This window comes from Psammomys obesus, unplaced genomic scaffold (assembly GCF_907164565.1).
Source record: "Psammomys obesus unplaced genomic scaffold, mPsaObe1.curated_primary_1811, whole genome shotgun sequence".
Classification (NCBI taxonomy): domain Eukaryota; kingdom Metazoa; phylum Chordata; class Mammalia; order Rodentia; family Muridae; genus Psammomys; species Psammomys obesus.
Window position 1 is genome coordinate 11,959,277 of NW_026589137.1, and position 17,975 is coordinate 11,977,251.

The 17,975-nt window shown below is 37.0% G+C and overlaps 1 protein-coding gene across 1 annotated transcript in view; it reads right to left on the minus strand.

Annotated features, from left to right (window-relative positions):
- Col4a5 (collagen type IV alpha 5 chain) overlaps positions 1-17,975 on the minus strand; it is a gene marked incomplete at its 5' end in the record, with an annotated part of 167,757 nt that overhangs the window by 119,868 nt on the left and 29,914 nt on the right. The window contains 10 exons of the mRNA XM_055604962.1: positions 4,061-4,193; positions 6,951-6,992; positions 8,105-8,158; positions 12,668-12,712; positions 13,156-13,212; positions 13,307-13,360; positions 13,794-13,886; positions 14,068-14,109; positions 14,190-14,225; positions 17,600-17,662. Coding sequence (XP_055460937.1) covers positions 4,061-4,193; positions 6,951-6,992; positions 8,105-8,158; positions 12,668-12,712; positions 13,156-13,212; positions 13,307-13,360; positions 13,794-13,886; positions 14,068-14,109; positions 14,190-14,225; positions 17,600-17,662 — 619 coding nt within the window. The remainder of the gene's footprint in view (positions 1-4,060; positions 4,194-6,950; positions 6,993-8,104; positions 8,159-12,667; positions 12,713-13,155; positions 13,213-13,306; positions 13,361-13,793; positions 13,887-14,067; positions 14,110-14,189; positions 14,226-17,599; positions 17,663-17,975) is intronic.

A 17,975-nucleotide genomic window follows, 5' to 3' on the forward strand; every position in this document is an offset into this window, starting at 1 on the left:
GATCTCTGTGAATTCGAGGCCAGCTTGTTCTATATAGTGAGTTCCAGAACAGCCAGAACTACAAAAAACTCTATCTTGAAAAAACAACAACAAAGAAACAAACAAAAGTAAATTTTATGACTTTTGGAAATTATTAATAAATTAATACTGTCTCTTTGGCATTATAATATTTCTACCCCTAGAAATACCAGAAAATTATTGGTAACGGGGGAAGGGGACCATTAAGCAAGAAAAAAGTTTCCATAAGACAGGGGAGTAAGGGTAATGTGGGGGGGGGAGAGAAAGTTTTAAAAAACTAAAGCTGCATGAAAAAAAGAAAAAAACATGTAGAGGTGTGCCATGAAAGGCTACCATTCACAGCTGACATGGACATTGCAAATCATGAATACAGAGCAGCTATGGATACTTTTATAGGATGGACCCTTCAACACTATTTTGTGAAAAAAGAAGCTGATCAATTATACTGTATAATTCAAAGCTATTCATTACATGTGTAAAGGTTTATGACTTTAATCACTGGATCATTATTTATTAATATAATATACCTGTATTGTTAATGCATTTTTTTTTGAGACAGGGTTTCTCTGGGTAGCCTGGCTGTCCTGTAACTCGCTTTACCTCAAACTCAGAGATCTGTCTGCCTCTGCCTCCCAAGTGCTAGGATTAAAGGCATGCACCATCATGTGTGGCTGGTAATGTATTTTTTTTCATTAAATTTTCATTCATTTTACATTAGAATTAAGGCATCTTTCTTTTTTCTATCAATCATTTAATTAATACTTCTCATTTTAATTTCAATTTTTTTCTTTCTGCTTCAGATACACAGATTCTAATACTATACGAGTATTTTATCTCCATTTTATTTTAATATCATATCGTTGGTGTTTGATCTTTATTAAAAAAATTTGGTGTTTGATCTTTTAACATTTGTTGGAATTAATAATTTACTTTTCTTTTTAAAAATTATTTATTTTTATTAATTACAATTTATTCAGTTTGTATCCCAGCTGTAGCTTCTTCCCTCATCCTTTCCTAATCCCATTCTCCCTCCCTTATCTCCTCCCATGTACCTCTGCAAGTCCACTGATAGGGGAGGACCTCCTCCCCTTCCCTCTGACTCTAGCCTATCAAGTCTCATCAGGACTGGTTGCATTATCTTCCATTGTGGCCTGGTAAGGCTGCTCTCCCCTTGGGGGGGTGACTAAAGAACCAGCCACTGAGTTGATGTCAGAGACAGTCCCTGTTCCCATTACTAGGGAACCCACTTGGAGACTGAGCTACAATGGGCTACATCTGTGCAGGGGTTCTAGGTTATCTCCACGCATGGTCTTTGGTTGGAATATCAGTCTCAGAAAAGATCCCTGCACCCAGACTTTTTGGTTCTGTTGCTCTCCTTGTGGAGTTCCCGTCCCCTTCATGTTTTTCTATATCCCCCTTCTTTCATATGATTCCCTGCACTCTGACCAAAGTTTGGCTATGAGTCTCAGCATCTGCTTTGATACCCTGCTGGGAAGATTCTTTCAGAAGTCCTCTGTGGTAGACTCCGTTCCTGTTCTCTGTTTTCTCTTCTCTTCTGATGTCTGTCCCATTTGCTTTTCTGAGTGAGGATTGATCATCTTACCCAGGGTCCTCCTTCTTGCTTATCTTCTTTAGGTGTACAAATTTTAGTATGTTTTTCCTATATTATTTTAATTTATGTATTTTCTGTATCATCTTATATTTTATTTTCTATACCTGCATCTAGGTTTACTGTTCTTTGGTCTAATTTTAGCTTCTACTGTATAGAGTAATCTATTCTTTCCTCCAATTAGAGTTAAATTATACATTTTATTCTTATTCTCTAATAATGGATCCTATAAAATTTGATCTATGTAATTAAATCTATATTTTTCTTTCTCTACCTCTACCCCAATTTTTCCCTCCCTTCCCCCTCTCTCTGATGTGTATGTATCACTCTCCATGCTATATTTTGAGACAGAGTCTCTCACTGAACCTGGAGCAAGGCTAGCTGGCCAGAAAGCACACAAAATCCTCTGTCTGTCTCACTTGTGCTAGGATTAAAGGCATGCACCACTGTCTCTGAATTTTTAGACCACCACTAAGGATTCAAACCTGGGTCCTCATGTTTGTGCAGCAAACATTTGATTCAGTGACCCACTCCTAAAGCCCTTAAATCTGTATTTTTCTAAAAGCTTAAAATGAATAATATTTATGTTCTCACATGCTAATAAGGAAAAACTTACAACTGTATCACTGACTGACTCTTTATCCTTTCTGTATCTACCCTTACCAGGTAAAAAAATATTCACACATACAGTCTCGGATTGTTACTTAAATGATGTTTATTGTGAACTTAGAGTTAATATAGTTTATTATCATCTTTGTTATTCCATGATCCTACTTCCCACCCTACTTTATCTTGAATTTGTTACCTTAATGTCAAAGTAAAATCTTTAGTAATGACTTCAAAACAGGTCTGGAGGTGGTAAACCTTCTACGTATCCCATCTTGACAACAGGATGGCAGTTTAGTAAAATATAGACTCCAAAATTCGTGAAAATACGCTCCATTATCTCCTAAAAACTCTTACTGTTCTGAAGTCAGTGTACCATTTTTCCTTAGGTAGATTTTCAAGATTTTTTCTTTTTATATTTCTTTTATTTTTTTTAATTCCTAAATTCTGAAATTCCCATGTAATGAGTCTATAATTTTAGTCATGGGGCTTTGTAATTTTGTTATTACTTAATTCTTGGTTAGTGTTTAATGATCATTTTTACAGAGGTGTGTGTGTGTGTGTGTGTAAGCAGATGGAAAGTCATAGCAATTTCATGTTTTCAAATACTGTTTCCTAAGTACTGTTTGTTGCCCCATTCTTTTGTACTTCAACTCACACATGATAGTTTTGGGAAATATTGTTTATCCCTTAAGTGTCATATTTTTCCTTTATACTCTTCAACTCCTAAACTCTTTTATTATATCTTAGAAAAAATCCTCATGTTCATTTTCAAGACATAACAAACACTTACCTCATTGCTTTGAGATAAGGAAAAGCGCATATTTAGACCATAATTAAACTCACACTTATTAGATTCTTTCATAGAAAGTGTCACTTTACTTATTATGGCAGCATTTCCTCAGTTACACGTTTTTTAAGGGAAATGAACTATAATTTATTGAATGCAGATGTGTGTTAGATACTGAAACAGATGTTTTTGTGAATTTTGCATAAATTCTTACAGTTTACTTAACAGGATACATAAGGGCACTTTAATTTTTGGTCAAATTATAAGTGCCACAGTATATACTGTATCTTCTAAGCGGATAATACAAAACTCGGTACTGAACCTTAAAGTTTTACTGCATGGTAAAATCATTATGGAAATTTCTAATGCATAGATTCTGAAGTTCTAAGTGTACAGTTCTGGTTACAAATATTATATAGTAAATGTAGAAATGTTAGGCATTTGTTAGGTCAATATACTGTCCCCTGACAGCATGAAAAGTATGACAATTCATCTACAGGATCAAGGAACTGTTTGGTACAACATATTTTTAATAGAAGGTAAAAGTGAGATTTATGGTATTATAGTAAAAAGTATATGTGAAGAATTTGGTGGGAAACACAGTGATACAAGTTTGGCACAGTTGGGCATTTAGGAAGCTCTCATTTGGATAGGGGTAATATATTAAGTGTGTAAACTGCTATTGGGAATGCATGAGTATCTGTGATCAGATCCACGAAAACCACTTTAAAGCCTGGAATCGTACTAGAACCTCAGTTCTCGTGGAGCAGACCGCTCTTGGAAGCTAAGTAGCCAGCAAGCGTAGCTGAAACAGCAAGCTATGGATTCCTTGAGAGAGTTTTTGAAGAAAAAATGTGCAGAAAGATCTGTCAGTGTCAACTTATGGCCTCCACAGCTGATCACATATGTGAGTGCACCCAGTCACAGATATAAATCATACACAAACACACTGGGAGTGGAATATTCATGTCATCCACTGTCACGGATTGGCTAGGATACTATAAGCACAGAGATAAAAACACAACAATCACTCTTACCTGGGGGTCCTGGAAAGCCAGGTGGACCTTGCATTCCAGGAAATCCTCTCTCTCCTTTTCCTCCGGGAAAACCAGGTAGTCCAATGTTTCCTTTTTCTCCCACAGTCACACCAGTCTCAGGTGTAGGAATTACCTTTTTATGAAAAAAATATTCAGCAATTCATTGAAGAAGAAGCTTGCTTTTTAAATGTAATTAAACAGCTACATATGTTTATAATATTTCATTTTCACACAGTTATTAGATATAAAATCATTACAACTATCACAAAAATTTAGTTTCATTAAGACTGTTACATAGATTAAGTGACCTTCCTCACTTTTACCTTCCAGATAATTAGGAAACATGTATTATCAAGAACACTATTGAACTATTCAGCCCAAGTCTTACAAACCTAGAACTTTTTTTGCTATCTTTTCTCATGTAATTTAAATACTCCAGTCACCAAAAGCCTCACAATTCATTACAAAAAATCACAATTACTGTACTTGACACATACTTGGTATTTTCCTTTAAGCTTACAAAGTACTTGTCTTAAGAACACTATTTGCCTACTTCTTACTATATGTTATACTGCTTATCAGAGCATGGTGAGGGTGGAAGGACCGGGGGAGAGAATGGAAATTGGTGATGGAGCATCTCTGGGACAGGGTAGACACCAAGGAGATACGAGGGTGACTCTAGCTGAAACTCCTAACAGGGGATATGGAGCCTGAATTAGCTCCTCTTGTTGTAGCTAGGTGGGACTTTCAGTGGAGGTAGGGGGACACCAACCCACCCATAAAACCTTAGACCCCAAACTTGTCCACCTTCAAGATGTGCAGGGACAAAGATGGAGCAAAGATTGAAGCAGTGGCCAATCAATGACTAGCCCAACCTGAGACCCAACCCTAAGAGCCAACCCCTGTCACTATTAATGATACTCTGATATGCTTGAAGACAGGAGTCTAGCAGAGCTGTCCTCTGAGAGGCTCCACCCAACAGCAGATTGAAACAGATGCTGAGACCCATAGATAAAAACAGGCAGAGCTGAGGGTGTTTTGTAGAAGAGTGGGAAGAAGGATTGAGGGAGCAGGAGGGGTCAAGGCCACCACAAGAAGTCCTACAGAGTAAACTAAACTGGGCCCATGAGGGCTCACAGAGAGTGAATAACTAACTAAAGAGTTTGTATGGACTGGACCTAGACCCGCAACACATATGTAGCAGATGTGCATCATGGTCTTCATGTGGGTCCCCTAGCAACAGGAGTAGAGGCTATCTCTGACTCTGTTTCCTGCCTTTGGATCCCTTTTCCCTAACTGGGCTGCTTTGTTTGGCCTCAATGAGGGAGGATGCTCTTAGTCCTGCTGTGGTTTGTGGTATAGGATGGAGGAGCAGCAGCCTTCCATTAGGGGCTTTCCCCTTCTCGGAGTAGGAGGAGAAATGGTGGGGGGGAGAGGAAGGGGAGCATGAGGGCAGGACTAGGAAGAGAGCAGGGAGGGGGCTGGTATTGGGCTGTAAAGTGGTTAAATAATAAAATGAGAAAAAAAAAAACTACTTGGAACCCTTTCAGTATCAATTTTACCTATTTCTTTTCCTATTATTCCTAGCAGTGAATTCTTATCACTCAAGTCTGATTATAATCACTTCACACAATGCACACATTTTCATCAGTTGCTTTCACATATGCCTTCCAAACACCTGTAGTACCTTCATCCAAGAGTTTAATATGTCAGCTCACCAATTACTCTTCCTTGAAAAGGCCCTATCTTTTTCAGGAAGACTGTATTTATTATAGCCCAATAAACCCATCTCCTACATCTTCTCATGACTTACTTGGATTCTAAAGAATTTCACAAAAATAAATAATTTTATGTTGATCTGGCATACAAATTAATACCTACTAGCAAACTACGGTATCTCACCTTACCTCTAATGGATGCAAACAATAGTAATAAACAAGAAGAGACTTAAAAATTTTAAGATACAAACAGGGGGTAATGGTCCCAAAGGAAAGTGTGCTGCACTCTTAAAAGTTCCATTTCACCTCCTGATTTGATTTTCTCATTTTCTAAAGAGGCCATTTTATGTAGAACTAAAACTCTGATTTTCAAATGAAAGTGGATAAAATTATCTAATATATATTGAGTATAGCCTCACTGGCTTTGGTAAAATTCTAAGTATTATTAGCTGAGATTTATTAGGGTAACAACAACTAAAATGTCAGAAAGTATCAAATAAGTTTAATAGCACTCACCACTGTGGATTCAGTACAGTTTAAAGTCTAGAGAATTACCAAATTCCAACCAAAATATTGGTTAAACCTCAACAGTGATTTTTTTTATACACTTGGAAATACACATGACTTAAATTCTACAATGAACATAAATTTGATGGAAAATCTGTAATATCAATGTTCCTCAATTCTTTCTAATAGCAATTTCCTACTTGTTAGCTAGAGTGCCAGAAAGCACACACTCAGGAAAGAGAGAGGTGTCAATCAGACAATTACAAATTGAGAAAACATATTAGGACTAAATCCATGTTTGCCCTGAGCACTGTAGGGGAAACTACCAATCTCTGCCTCCCCCAGAATTCTTTTCTGTACCCTTTGTAAGCAGCAGTTGTACCACCTGCTGGTTGCTTAAGAGAGGGGTTGACAATCATGATACAAAACAACGGTGTATAATTTTGGACCTTAACTATAAAAAAGTAACAAATAAGCAGAACCATATAACAACTTTGAGGTTAACATTGCTAGTTTTCTAGTTTGTTTTTTTTTTAAAAAAAAAAACTATAATGGCTTTTAAGTCAGTAGAAGTTGGTAATGATTTGTAATTTTATGTTCTGTGAGGAAATGGTAGTGAGTGTATAACTTGTGAACAAATATGAAGAAGTAAGAGAAAAACTTACAAGTCCAGGAGGTCCAGGTGGGCCAATATCACCCTTTTGGCCCTGATCAATGCAAAGGTATAACATGTAATTATTAAGAATGACATGACGACGATGATTTCCTTAAGTAACAACTGAGTTTCATAAAGACTAATAAGTTATTAATAAAATAATCAAATGCAAAAGATAACACTAGTTAATGAAATACTTGCCTAACTCTACAATGAGTTTTAATGTTGTCTTGGATTTCCTGGTTATATAATCTTGATCAAAATGAATCAACCTCTCTGGCTTGTTAAAAGCCGAAGACATTGGATAGACTTCTAGCAGCAACATTCTTTGTTATAACGGAAGTAGGAAATATTCAGCTGTTATTCTGCTGGCCAACACTCAAAAAATAGATTTCTCTCTCACACTTCTGGTTCTAGGAAAGTTAATCTACATCATAAATTACTAATTGAAAAGCAATCCCATTTAAGTGTTTAATGCCACCCTTTACTCCAAACACATCTTTTAGGTTAAACTAAAACTTGAGTCTAGTTTAGAGAAAAACAATCAGCAAAATGTGTGACTTCTGGATAATTCCAGTTGGCTTTATTTTATTTTTTTCAGTTCAGTTTTGATACAAAGCTGTTACAGAACAGAGGGCACAGAGGAGTGGATATTTTGTGATGTGCTAAAAATAGGGTAACTGTATGCTTCATACATGCTTTCAGAGTCACTTTTAAAATAGGTAACTAAGTAAACAACTTCAGTCAGGCTGCATCAGTCCAATGGAAAAACTACAATGAATTAGCCACAGATTAAAAAACAATAATTGCATATATAATAGAAAATGTTTAGAGGAAACATTCTTATTTTACAGCTCTAAGCTTTTCAAGTAAGAGATTATCTCTGTAATAGTAACCAGTCCTCCTTTTTAAAGGTTTTGCTGATACATGCTTGCAGCAAAGGTACTGACATTCTGATGTAAATTCAATCCCATATATTTCCCATAAGCACTGAGATTTAGGGAATTGAAAGAAAATTTAGAGGACTGAGCATGATAAAGAAGGCATGCATGAATACAAACACTAAGTAATTATAATGTTTTCACTTATAATCCAGTATTAGCAGGGGAATAGATGGTGGTAATAAGAATAAAACCAAATACATCAAAATGCAGAAATACTTACCTTCTCACCATCCCTTCCTGGTTCACCAGGGTAACCAGGATCACCAGGCAAACCCTTTAAAACAGAGGACAGTGATATCAGTAAACATGGGAAAGTAGGAAGATACCAAATAATCATGTCTTCCACAAAGATAATGAGAATATCAACTAAAATAGTCCATCAATAAAAGATACAGTCTGTGCAAATAATTGCAAAAAAAATACAATTAAAAAAGAAAATATCAGCAAATGGTTCTAGAAAACCTGGAAATCAACATTCAGAAGAGTGAAACTAGATTCTTATCTCACATTGTACAAAATCCAACTGCAAAAGGATCAATGACCCTAATTTACTATTTAACACTCTAAAACTGCTAAAGAAAAAAAAAACCTTCAGTATATATAGGCAAAGAGTGGTACTGAATAGGATTCCAGTAGCACAGAAATAAAAGCAACAACTGCTGTGGTGGTTTGAATGGGAATGTCCCTCCATAGGCTATGGCATTTGAGTACTTGTTGCCATGTTATTGGTGCTATTTGTGAGGGCCTACATGATGTGGCCTTACTGGAGGAAGTATGGCACTTGGGGAAGGCTCTGGGGATTCAAACCCTTGTACCATTTCTATTTGATCTCTCTGCTTCTTGCTTACAGTTCCAGAAGTGAAATCTCAGCTCACTGTCCCAGCTGCCATGCCTGTTGCTTCTCTGCCAAGATAGACCATAATCCTCCTAGAACCTTAAATCCAAACAAACCCTTCCTTCTCTAAGATGCCTTGGTCATGACCTTTTGGCACAGAAATAGAAAAGTAACTAAGACAATCAACACATGGTATTTTATGAAATTAAAAAAAAAACACTTATGAACAGCAAAGGAAACTCATTCAACTGAAGAGGCAACCCATACAATGGAATAAAATCCTTGCCTGCTATACATACTCTGAGGACTGTGGTAAGAACATACAATTAATTCAAAATACTACATATCAAGAAAATAAAAGGGGGTCCCTACAGAGAATGATACACCAGCCAAGGACCATGAATGGTCATAAGCCTCCTTCTCAGATGTAGTCTATAGGCATCCCAGTCTCCATGTGGGTTTCCTAGTAAGGGGAGCAGGAGCTGTCTCTCACATGGACTCTGTTGACTGTTCTTCAATCACTTCCTGCTGGTGGAAGGACCCTGACATACCACAGAGGAAGAGGATGCAGGCAGTCCTAATGAGACTTAATAAGGTAGGGTCAGATGGCAAAGAAGGAGGGCTCTACCTTTCTAAAGAATAGGGAAGGGGGGTAGGGAGGGATGGTGGAACAGGGAGGAGATGAGGGAAGTGGGTACAATCAGGATGTAAAGTGAATAAATTATAAAAAATAAATTTATATTTTAAAATTAAAATACTCCGCTTTGCATTAAAAAAGAAAACAAACCACTCAATTTGTAAATGTGTCACATAACTAAATAAATAGAAAGTTCTCAGAAGAAAAGAAAGAAAACAAAACCACAGGGAGTGGAGAGATATATGGCTTAATGGTTAAGAGCACTTGTTGGACCTGTGTGATTTCTCAGAACACACATGTTGGCTCACAACTTCCTAGAACTCCTTTGAACTTCTTAGGCACCACACACACATATGATGCATATACATACATACAGAAAAAAACACTTACACAGAGCAAATAAATAAATAAAAATAAAATGATAATGATAGATCTAAAATAAAAGAAAGTGTCCATACAAGTGGCAAAAGAAACAATCCAATGGTCAAGAGCTTTATCCATTAAGGGAATTCAGTTTAAAATTATTTCAACATTACATCTCACCCCAGTTGAAATGACTGTCATGAATATCAACAGCAACAAATGCTGACGCGGATGTTGGAAAACGAAAACCCTTCTACACTGTTGGTAGGAATGAAAACTAGTATAGCGACTTTGAAAATAGGACTATACTGCTTTGCTTGCAGATAGGGGCCTAACATGACTATCCTCTGGGAGACTCCACCAGCAGCGGATTAAGACAGATGCTGGGACTTGAAGCCAAGCATGGGACAGAGCCTCGGGGTTCTTGTGGAAGTGTTGGGGGAAAGATGGAAGGATCTGAAGGGGAAAGAAACTCCACAAGAAGGTTAAAAGAGACAACTAATCCAAACCTAAGGGGACTTACAGAAACTGAGGCATCAACTAAGGTGCATGATGGTCTGGACCTAGGCCCCCTGCATATATGTGGCTGAACGGCGGCTTGGACTTCATGTGGGTTGCCTGGTTAATAGAGGGGGGTGGGCTGTTTCTACCATGGACTCTATTGCCTGCTTTTGGATCACTTCCGCCTGGCAGGGTTGCCTTGCCTGGTCTCAGGGGATGAGGATATGCTCAGTCTTAATGTGACTTGATGTGCTAGAGAAAGTTGATATGGGGCTAGAGGGGGACTTCCCTTTTCTGGGGGGAAAGGAAGAAGAGAAGGGGGAAAGAAAGGGAGACTGGGAGAAGAAGGAGGAGCCACCCTTGGGATGTAATAATATAAACTTAAAATTAAATAAACTTAAAATAAAATTAAAATTAAATAAAATTAAATTAAATTAAATTAAAATAAAATAAACTTAATATTAAAATTAAAAAAAGAAAACAAAATAAGTCTGAGGATTTCTCAAAACACTAAAATGGCCTATATCACTGTAAGGCATATGAGACTTTATATGTTACTACAGAGATACTTGTATACCCATGTTCCTTGATTTTTCCACTCAGAATATTTAGAAAATGAAGGCAGCCTACATTTCCAAGAAATGATGAATGTAAAAAAGAAATTAAATTATAAAATTTGTAGAGAAAAGGATAGAGTTTAAAAAATACTTATTCTGAGAAAAAAAAAAAAGCCCCTAAACTACACGTTTTCTCTCATATGAAGGATCCTACTTCTATTTCAATATTATAACGTGTCTCATGTAGAGTACCTGTACAAAACAGGAAGCAATAAAAGAAATGGGAGTGAGTGAGAAGAGGTTACCTTAAAAGATGAGGGGTATGATAATAGACCATAAGTAAAAAGAAGTAAAGGGGGGGGAGGATACTGTATGTGCAAAGGTTTAGGAAGGAATGGAGGAGTGTGATGGGAGAAATAAAGGTGTAAAGGGAATATAACGAAATCACTTGGAAAGCAAGATATTTTCATTTGTGTGATGGCAGCTTGACTGTTGTGGGGTGAAACCAGTTACCTTCAAAATGGATTCAAGACTCACTCAATGTGAGGCATGTAGAAAGAGGGGGAAACAATACTTGGTAGCAGGAGCCTGGCTAACAACCTAAGTTTGAAGTAGAAGTAGGCCCTTAGCAGACATACGAGCAAATGTCTTCTTAATACCTGTGTTTACACCCATTGACATAAGTGATCCCCAGCCTTAACCAGGTAAGCCTGTTGGGATCCATAAGCAGGCGTCTCTACCGCCATCCACAAGGGTCCTGACGAACTGATTATTGGGCATCTGTGAGGCCACCTACAGACCACCTGCGGACCACCTGAAACCTGCACATGCTCTGAGTCACCTTATAAGAGAACTCAAAGCCCCTCCTCTCTCTCCCTCTCTCTTTTTCTCTCTCTCTCACCAGCCCTACCTGGAGATGGTCTTTGTGACCCTTTCCCCTTTCCTTAATAAACCTCCCACGTGGAACCAGTCCCGCGGCACAATCCTAACAAAGCCCCTTCTAACAATGAACAGTGGTGAATGCAGATACTCATAGCTGCCCAAGATACGGAATATAAATGACAGACAAACCAGTCACTTACTTATAGCACCCCTTCTAAGGGTCAAGGAACATTGTGGATGAGGAGGCAGAGCCCAAGGAGAGGGAAAAGAGCCACTAAATGCCCTTCTCTAATAATTCTACTTCTCTAATCATTAACTTACTTGTGCTGTAGCTGTAGCTGCCTGCACTGGAACGACACAAGACCAGCCCTATCAACAATCTGTCAGGGAAGGAGGAGAGCCTCATAGGGCCCCATCCTATGTTTCTGAACTATTGATTTTGAACAGACTCTGCAAGAGGAGGAATAACTCTCCTTAGTTATGTGGCCTCCTCTCCTGAGCCCATCAGTCTCCAACAGATAGCTCCAAATTCAATGGCCTGGATTAACTTTTCTGAGCCATAAAACAAAATGAATAATGAACATGAGAGAAACAGATTAGTGTGGAGGTAGGGAAGTGAGAGGGAGAGTGGTCAGCATACAAGATTTACATATATGAACTGGTAAAATAATAATAATAATAATAATAATAATAATAATTTATGTGACCAGCCAGTCTCTGATCCTGACAGCATGGTTTCCCTGCCTACTGCATGTCTCCCCCACAATGGCAAACTATATCCTTCTGTAGCCAAATAAACCCTTTCTTCCCTAAGATGCTTTTATCAGTGTATGTCATTACAGAAACTAGAGAAATTTCTATTTTATATTCAAAATAGTAATGATTATTTCCATTCATTTAAACTATTTCCAAACTCCATACTCCGTGCCCTCTACAAACAGTGCCACCTACAAATAGTGCAAATATTACTAATGTTTTTAGATAAAGGAAAGGACAATAGATACTCACTGGGATTCCTGGTTGGCCAGTCTCTCCATCCTTGCCTGGTTTACCCTGTAGAATATAAAGCAATGATGGAGCAAGAACAAAAATTTGTTAGTTTGAAAGAAGGAAATGAGAGACTATAGCAACCATTAGCCCTACTTTGAACTATATAAATACACTTTTAAAGTGTGCTGGGTTTTTTTGTTTGTTTGTTTGTTTGTTTGTTTGTTTGGCTTCTTGAGACAGGGCATCTCCACGGAGCCTTGGCTGTTCTGGAAGTCACTCTGTAGACCAGGCCAGACTTGAACTCATGGAGATCATTCTGCCTCTGTTTCCTGAGCAATGGTATTAAAGGAATGCACCACTATTGTCAGGCTAAATAGACCTTTTAAGTGGCAGTTATTATAATTATTTATACCTGTAGTGATATTTTCAGGCAATGAAATTAAGATTAAGAAAGAAATAGTGCACACTGAGGATTTCTAAACACCACTAGTGGTCATAACACTTACTCGTTTGCCTGGTTCTCCTGGCTCACCCTTTTCACCTTTCACACCACCAGGAAGGCCCTGCACATAAACAGTAGTTTCACATTACTTCATAAGATATTGTGTATTAATACCAGTTCACATTAAATAATGTTAAAAATTTTAGAATACTTACTGGAGGGCCAGGTATTCCTGGAGGCCCAGGAAGCCCTTTATCACCAGGAACTCCCTATACAGGTATGGAGGAAATCACAGCACGTTAATACTAAAATATGTTTTCTCACTCTCTTGAGAGGGTCATAAACATGTAAGAATATAAATTTTAAGTTCATCTAGTATAAACAGTAGAATGATATGGTGATACAGTTATTTTTAACATTTAATTATTCGAAGTCCTTATTATTGAAAGTACACCCTTATTTAAGTGTGCATATCTATATATAGTACATTTTAACAGAAAGAAAAATCTTTTAAGATTTAATTTTTTCCTTAAATGTTTGAAAATTTGATTAAAAGAGTTATAATTGACAAAAATGGGCATATTAAGAATGTGCAATGTGATATCTCAATGTACCTACACATTGTGAAATAATTACCACAGTCAAGCTAATTAACAAATCTATAATAAAATCTTTATCAAATTTCCCTCCCCAAGAGATTACCTGATCTCCTTTCTCAAATTCTATGTCAATTGGTCTTTTCTGTTCATTGATCTGTCCGGGTGGACCAGGTGGGCCCTGAAGACCTTGTTCACCCTATTTACACAACAAAACACACAGTGGTATTTAATAATCTACTATAAGTTTATTATAGATATTTAATAGTCTACTAAACATTTATATGATCCATTTTAAGAAACAGAGGAAGAAAAAAGAGTAAAAACTACTTTAAAAGGAGAAACACAAAGGCTGAATAGCCAACTTTTTATTTACTCACCTTTTCACCTTTGGATCCCTGGAAACTTAAGCCCATATTTCCCTGAAGAGAGAAGTTTCAGTTTAAAGTTTCATTAACAATAACAAACACAAAATAAATGATGCAAAGAGAAAGAACATTACCTTTGGTCCTGGAGGGCCTGGTGGGCCAGGAGGGCCCTTAAAAGACAAAAAAAAAAAAAAAAGAAGAAAAAAACCATTTTAGTAAGATGTTTCTTTTTTAAAAAATACTTATTTATTACTTATACAGTGTTCTGCCTACATGTGTGCCTTGACACCAAAGAGGGTCCTAGACATCATTGTAGATGGTAATTAGCCACCATGTGGTTGCTGGGAGTTGAACTCAAGACTTTTGGAAGAACAGCCAGTGCTCTTAACCTCTGAGCCATCTCTCCAGCTCTCAAGATGTTTCTTTAAAATTATTTGGTTTTATAAAATGTGACAACTTAAATATACCTTCATCTATTTTTAAGAATGAAGATATATCTCACTCATAAAGTAGCTGTGTACTAAAATGAAGTATCATAAAAATCCTATTTCTTCCTCATGATTGTATTTTTTTTCAGAGGCACACGGTTCAATTAATTAAAACAACCTAGACAGGTTGAGAATTGACAAAGGTAGAAAATTACGATTGATATATGAGAAGGATAGGTAGCACAAGTACCAAAACAATAAAGTCAACTTCAATGAACATGCTGTTTTTAATCATAATTATGGGAAACAAAGAAGTTGATTTTTAAAAAGCACATGCTCAATCCAGCTTTGTTGTATGCCATTGTGCTTGTATTGCTAAAAATGTCTCAAGGTATGAAAATTTAAATAAGCATTTCTTGGTTATCCTCCATCACTATATGTTCAGATCTAACTGTTGAAGACACTTCACAATTTGGCAGTAGGATTCAAAGAAACCAATCTCAAACACACCAAGAAACCTTCTACCTAATGGCCAGATTTCATAGTGCCAAAAGGTGCTGCATAGAATACTTGGAGTAAAACACATAATGGTCTTACTCAGTGCTGGGTCCTGCATACTATAATACGTACCTACTAGACAAGATATGCCCACTGGTGCATGACTGTTGTGCAAATAATTTTTTTTGATTGGATGCGAGGCCCGCACCACTGGAAGGAATGGCAAACTTTATACTGTAAGCCTGGTCAAAAGCCCAAAGCCAAGAAGGTCTTAAATACAATGATAAAACCTTAATGCTATTTTTTTAAATGGTCATGTCATCTACATGGCACTTAGATATTTATTTTTATTCCAATAGACTTGGGCTGTTTTAAACCTTGGTTAAAAATCCTTTTTGTGTTAAGGAGTAGTCAGTGGGAGATACTAGTCAAACAGTGAGAATATGAGATTGGGTTCTCAGCCTTAAGCTGGATATCTGTATCAACATCCCTCCCCTCCCAAGGCTCAGGAAACATTAAGGAAGAGAAAGTAGAAAGACCATATGAAGCAGAAGATAAGGAGTGCTGTAAAATGTTGACATGTTTATTGCACAGAAACTGAGATTGCCTACACAATACATTTACAATATCATGCCAGCAAAAATATTAGCATAGAGAGAGTAGATGACCTCCAGGCTCCTCTTCTCACTGAGGAGCTATCAGCAGTTGGCAGTTGCTAAGGAAGTGAGAATCACACTTTCTTGAGGATGTGGCCACTGATAGGATTCCCATACTGCATCTGATGGATTCACACCCATGTACATATGGACAGCAATAACTGGATTTAATGAGTTACTTTTTAAAAACATGAAGTTTGGAGGAAAATGTTGACAGACATATGGGGAGATTTACAGGGGAGAAATGGAGGATAAATATGACCATGTTTATCACACACACACACACACACACATACACACACACACACACACACATTATCAAGAATAAAGTCACTATTTAAAAAGAAATGTTAAACAGGCATTTGTCTGTTATATATACTGCTTTTAATATCAGCATTCTCTATTTATATATCATACTGGAGTGTCATTTCTAAGACTTTGCTTCCTCTGTTGAATATGGGTTAATTGAAGAAATACTTAGAAGTGTGAAGTCAATCAGTTATTTTACAAGAGTTAAAGAAAGTAGGGTTTACTAACAGACCCAACAACGGTAATATTGTAAGAGAAGAATTATGAAAAAGTGTCATGGCCCAGGGTTCCCTGCTTTACAGGATGTTTACAATGAATTCAAACTGAATGGAGGGGGATTTAAGCGTTTACTAAGGTATTTCAGTAGGTTCTTCTGGAACAAAGAATAAAGTATCTCTCCTATTTAAGAATAGGAACCATCAGGCTCAGCATCTGCTTTGACAGTCTATACTGCAGAGGCTTTCAGAGGCCCTCTGTGGCAGGTTTCAAGGTTGTTTCCTATTTTCTTTTTCTTCTGATGTCCATCCTCTTTGCCTTTCAGGATGGGGATTGAACATTTTAGTTAGGGTCCTCTCTTTTGCTTAGTTTGTTTAGATGTACAGATTTTAGTGGGTTTATTCTATGTTGTATGTTTATATGAGTGAGTATATACTGATGGGCAGAGTGAATGGAATTTTATGTAAGAAGTGGGAAATAGTAAGAGCTGGAGGGAACGGGAACTCCACAAGGAGAGCAACAGAACAAGATAATTTGAACACAGGGAACTTCCCAGAGATTCATACTCCAACCAAGGACTATTCGTGGAGATAATCTAGAACCCCTTCACAGATGTAGCCCATGGCAGTTCAGTGTCCAAGTAGGTTACCTAGTAATGGGAAGAGAGACTGCCTCTGACATAATCTGATTGGCCTGCTTGTTGATCACCTCCCCCTAAGGGGGGAGCAGCCTTACCAGGCCACAGTAGAGGACAATGCAGCCACTTTTGATGAGAACTGATAGACTAAGATCAGAAAGAAGAGGAGAACCTCCCCTATCAGTGGACTTGGGGAGTGACATGCATGCAGAAAGGGGAGGGAGGGTGGGATTGGGAGGGGAGGAGGGAGGGACTTATGGGGGGATACAAAATGAATAAAGTGTAATTAATAAAAAATTTTAAAAAAAGAATAGGAACCAATTGTCACAAACAAAATGGCATTGTCCATACAGGATTAATGAAAATTGTCACTTAAATACATAATATATGGGACACCAAGATGCAATTTCGTTGCCTTTTTAAAAAGAGGGAAGCAAAGGTTTAACTCCAATCATGATGAGAATGAAATCTAAGTATTATAGTAGGATTTATTATCTTTATTTTTTATGCACTGGAGAGAGCAGGGCCTTATATGTGCTAAGCAATCATTCTATCATTGAGCTCTGTGTATAGCTTCCATTTCACATATTTACTTTTATGTGTGTCATTTTTTTCATCTATATAAAAACATAGGGGCTTTGCTTTCTTATAATGCACTGTTTGCCATAACAGAGTTACCATTGAATAACAAAATTAAAGCCATGAATATTGAAATTGAGTTAACTTTCAACTAGCACAGTCAGTAATCACATCTGTAAGTCAAAAAGCAAAGAAGAAAAAATACAATTACAGAAACTTACCATGAAACCTGGTGGTCCTGGAGGACCACTTGGACCTGATAGACCCTTGGGACCAGGTGGACCCTGTTATATAAACAGTAAAAAAAAAGATGAAAAAAAACCCTAGAAATTCAACCCTTTACCTTATCTTATAAATAAATAAATGTATGAAACTTAAGTTATTTTCATAAGTCTATATCCCAGAATTATTATCAGAACTTAAAATTTATACAGATACAGATAGAAGGGCTAAGTATCTTATGATGTAACTCAATAAAACAGATTGGATATAGCATTCAGAAAGTTATGTTCTACAATGATAGATAAAAACATGATAAATACATAATGAAAACTAAATAAAAAATGGAACAAAACAATATTAACCTTAGCAAACCAA